A 4,587-nucleotide genomic window follows, 5' to 3' on the forward strand; every position below is an offset into this window, starting at 1 on the left:
AGAAACAGCAGCAGCAGCTGTAGCTCTCAGACAACTCGGCAACGCTCTAGCTACCGGATCTAACGTCGATGAAAAATACGCACATGGACGCTGCTTGTCCCTGAATTGCTGTGTCAGAACTGACAACGCACAACCTTCTCTCTCGTGAACATACAATGTAAAAGGTTTACTGTAATCCGGAGAACCCAACACCGGAGCAGAACACAATGCATCACGTAATTCAGAAAAACTTTTCTGACATTCATCAGACCAAGGGAGAGGATGCGGAGTATCTTTAAGAGTCAATGCCAACAAAGGCTTCGATAGCAAAGAAAAATTGGGGATCCATTGCCTACAATATGAAGTGATACCTAAAAATGCACGCACTTCTCTGTGCGTGGATGGCACACTCATTTGCGCAATCGCTTTAATTCATTCTGGGGTCAATCGCCGTCCCTCCTTCGACAAGAGATGACCTAAGTAGGTCACTTCTTGGCGGCAATACTGTAGCTTAGAAGGAGACACTTTATGGTGAAGGTCAGACAAATGTTGTAACAAAGAAAGAGTAGCTTCTTTACAAATCTTTTCATCATCAGCAGTAATCAGTAAATCGTCAACATACTGGAAAAGAGTTGCACCAGAAGGCAACACAAAATTATCAAGCTGAGTTTTCAACGCCTGACTATAGATTGAGGGACTTTCACAATAACCTTGAGGAGCTCTCTTAAACCGGAAGCTTCGGCCTCCTAAAGAGAAGCCAAAAATATCTCTGCTTTCCTCAGCAATCGGAATACTGAAGAAAGCATTCTTCAAATCAATAACCGAAAACCAGGCAGCTGAAGCAGGAATCAGAGTCAACAAAGCAGTGATATCCGGGACAACAGAAAACTGTGGTACGACAATCTTGTTCACTTCTCGAAGATCGATCACAAACTGGTACACAGGTGGCTGAGAAGCATCAGTACGCTTAAGGACAGGCAAAACAGGACTGTTACACACGTTAGCTCTCGTTTCTTCAACCACACCCTTCTCAACCAGATCATAGATGATCGCTAAAAGGGCTCTCTCGCCATCACTCGAGATCTTATATTGCGGAATACGAGGTAGCCTAGCATTCGACTTGAGAGTAACAACATAGGGTGGAATCTGCAAGAGACCAACATCATTGGGACCTGTAGCCCAGAGTGTATCAGGAAGAGAACGCAATTCCAATGGAAGACAATCTTTAGACAAATACATTGGAGAAATCACTTTCTTTCCCACCGTAAGATGTACTCCCTCAGGAGAGCAATTCAATGTCGCATACAATCTTTTCAGCAAGTCCAAACCCAACAGATTCTCACCACAACCAGTCGTTAAAATAAGAGGAGCTTCCAATTCACAAGGACCGATAGAAAGAGGCAAAGGACTGGGAACCGGATTACGAACTGGGGCGCCAGAAAATCCTAGTGAAACATTGGTCAAGCCAGACAAAGGTGCGCCAGGAAGTTTAGAGTGCATAATAGAACTCTTTGTCGCACCAGTATCCAAAAGAAAACGTTCTGCCACACCTAATGTAACCACTTTAACATAGGGTCCACTCTGGTCTACTGGAACTGGCACTACTCTCTCTCTTTGCCCATGGCTGTCCTAGCAATCATTATAACCAGCACTCTCGCTCTCAACACAGTAATCATCAGCATAGTACTGAGCAGACTGAACAGTCGGAACATTCTGTCTGTCAAAACAATTTGCAGAATTCTGAAGGGGAAAGGAACGCTCATTCCGAGGAAACACACCACGTCCCCTACCCCTAGGAGCTTGCTGAAAACCACCACGACCTCTCTGATCAGATACACCATTCGCACGCTGTAGCAGAACCGGACAACTATGCTTAAAGTGACCTTCTTCTCTGCAATAAGCACACTGATTAGGGCCTGGCACAAATCGCGGAGCAAAATACTCGGGCTTCTGTAACAATCTCTGAAACTGTGGGTGTTGCTGATACTGAGGCTGATTTGTACGAGGCGGATAAGCTTGCTGCAAAAGAACTTTCGTCTTTAATTCTTTAGTCTTCTTCTCTACTTTATCCTTCTCATCTTTATCCCTATTCTCGTAATATTGTGCAGTTGCCAATATCTCGGCCGACGAAGAAACAGCCCATGAACTCTCAGAATCCTTCAACTTATTAGAAAGTTCGGGAAGCAAATTAAAAACAAATTTGTCCACGAACAACCTTTGACCACCTTCAGTGCTCATATCCTGACCACTATGATCGATAAACGTTTCTTCAAACCTAGTGAAGAAATCAGACACACTCTCGTCTTTCTTCTGCTCACATGCTGCTAACTTATCCCAATTCACTCGTAAAGCGAGCATCATCGTTTTCATCAAATTAATAATTCTACCTGGTAATTCTGAAACTAAAGGTTCAGGTTTAGCACCTCCCTCCTGTCTACCATCTGCAGCAACAATATTCGCCCAGGTATCACCTAATTCAGCAGCATGATTCTCATGACGAATCTTCGCCCACAAAGGTTGAGGGACTACATTACCCATCAACATATCAATGTCAGCTAAATTCATAATACACGCTTCAACTGTCTGGGACAACTCCTTGTAATAACCAGCAGGATTCTTACGAGGGTCAGGTAAGGTCTTCTTAAGAGCCAAGACCTCTGCTCTCTTCCAAGGGACATGTACCCATACTCGCTGAAAATGAGCCGGAGCTGCAACAATACCCTGATTTACTGCTTCTTTCCATACAGGAGGAACTTCTCTCATAGGGTACTGTTTCACTTTCCTCCTAACAGAGGAATCTGGTTCATACAATGCCTGAGGCGAAAGCCTAGATCTGAAAGCAAGTATCGCCTCTACGGCATCTGTAACATCAGATTCCATTATCATCCCTTTAGCAAACTCTGACTGAACATCAAGCACATCCTGCGGAATCGGACCAACTCATTATCTTCCCATTCCTGACGCAGAAAGGTACACATCATATCAAACACATACCTTTGCTTCGGTGGTTCCCATTGAAAGAAAACATCCATAATCGATTGTAAATTATACCTCGAAGCATTTAAAACCCATCTTCGAGCCAAAAGATCCAACACTGCCCGCTCTTCGGGACTAGGAAACTGACTACAACTCTGTCTACGTTCTAGAACAGGTGTCATATTCAATGACCCAAAGAGTGGAGACAAAAGATTAACAACAGTCTCAGTCATTCGTTTTCGAGCAGAAGGAGAAGAAGTAGCCATAAGAACAGGAGAAAGAGTATTTTGAGGCAAAGAAGGTGTAGGGACAAGAACAGTAGAAGTCAAAGATGCAGAGGCAAAAGGCAAAGGAGTTTTAGTCAAAGCTGGTAGCAAAGCTGGCGACCCTAGAATGGGTTGCGCCGTAGGAGGGAGAACCATCTGTGGAGCAACGGGTGGCTGAACAACAGCTGTCTATCTAAGACTTCACTCGCACGCTCTTCTCCATCCTTCCTTAAACTGTCTAGCAGCTTGTAGTACTGACATATTCTTATCTTTCCTATCTCTCTTTGCTTGCTTAATTTCTCGCTGTTTGGCTTCCTTTCGCCAAAGGCTGAAAGAGTCAAACATCGCCGGCCGGGCTTTCTTCTTAAATAGGGCAACTTCCAGATTATCTAAAATATTTAATTCGAAGCTACCATGTTGGGGCCATCGTAAAACACCATCGTTCCTAGTATAGTGGATCCACATGTCATTATACGTAATGGGACCCACTCCGTGTTTTGAGTAGAGCTCGTAAGTCGGAGTTCCAACCGGAGGTATCGGACACGAATCCTCCAATCGGAAATCCCTGTTGCAACCACAACCAAACTCTTTCCCAAATTTGCTAAGAACAGGCATCTTATAGCTCACTAATCTAGCTTCAATCTTCAAGGGGTTATCAACTATCGATACACTCGCAAATATACGAGCCCCTCGGCTTCAGCTATTGCAATATCTGAATCAAAACCAAGGACCAAAGCAAAGATCGTGGGAACGACCCACTTATGCTTAACCAAGGTATCTGTCACGCCACCAGAAGACCGTCTATCGTCTCGCTCTACAAAGGATCAATCAAGGGCGACAGTCAGGGCAGCAGCCCCTCGTAGCCGTCGGAAAGCGGGAAGCCTCGTAGCAAAAACCTTCGGACCACGACGACATACAGGGGTCGATGAAGTGGTTGGCCTCCCTCCAGAATTTTCTCACGTGGCTCCTCACGATCCTCGGGCTTGGACCGGTACTGCTGAAGTCACCCCATCGCTGGGCGCCAACTGAAGAACCGGGTATTTAGAACCCAGCGGCGCCAGGGACACGCCCAAAGTCTTCGGGTTCTCCTGTCTTGGCAAACAGAGACACGGAATACTTCTAGGTGGCGCCAGAGATCAAATTTATTAGCTGCAGCTAGTAACAGTAATCCCAGCAATACAACACGGTGTACAACTCAAGAAACTGTTCAGTTTTGTAGAGCAAGACATCAGTATTTATACAAAATATTCACATTACAAATGGACACCCACTGCAGCAATTTCTGACCAATAGAAGCACATTTCTATACATTATCACATTCCAAAAGGCTCACTTTACATTGCACCAACCCCACAAGTTAATTATT

At 44.8% G+C, this 4,587-nt stretch overlaps 1 protein-coding gene across 1 annotated transcript; it reads right to left on the reverse strand.

The window, feature by feature from the left end:
- Positions 1-1,608: 1,608 nt before the first annotated feature.
- On the reverse strand, positions 1,609-2,742 carry LOC147712902 (uncharacterized). The gene has a single exon (XM_086919721.1). The coding sequence runs from the start codon at positions 2,740-2,742 to the stop codon at positions 1,609-1,611; it is 1,134 nt and encodes a 377-aa protein (XP_086775847.1).
- Between the last annotated feature and the right edge of the window lie 1,845 nt (positions 2,743-4,587).

This window comes from Lissotriton vulgaris, chromosome 5, assembly GCF_964263255.1.
Source record: "Lissotriton vulgaris chromosome 5, aLisVul1.2, whole genome shotgun sequence".
NCBI lineage: Eukaryota > Metazoa > Chordata > Amphibia > Caudata > Salamandridae > Lissotriton > Lissotriton vulgaris.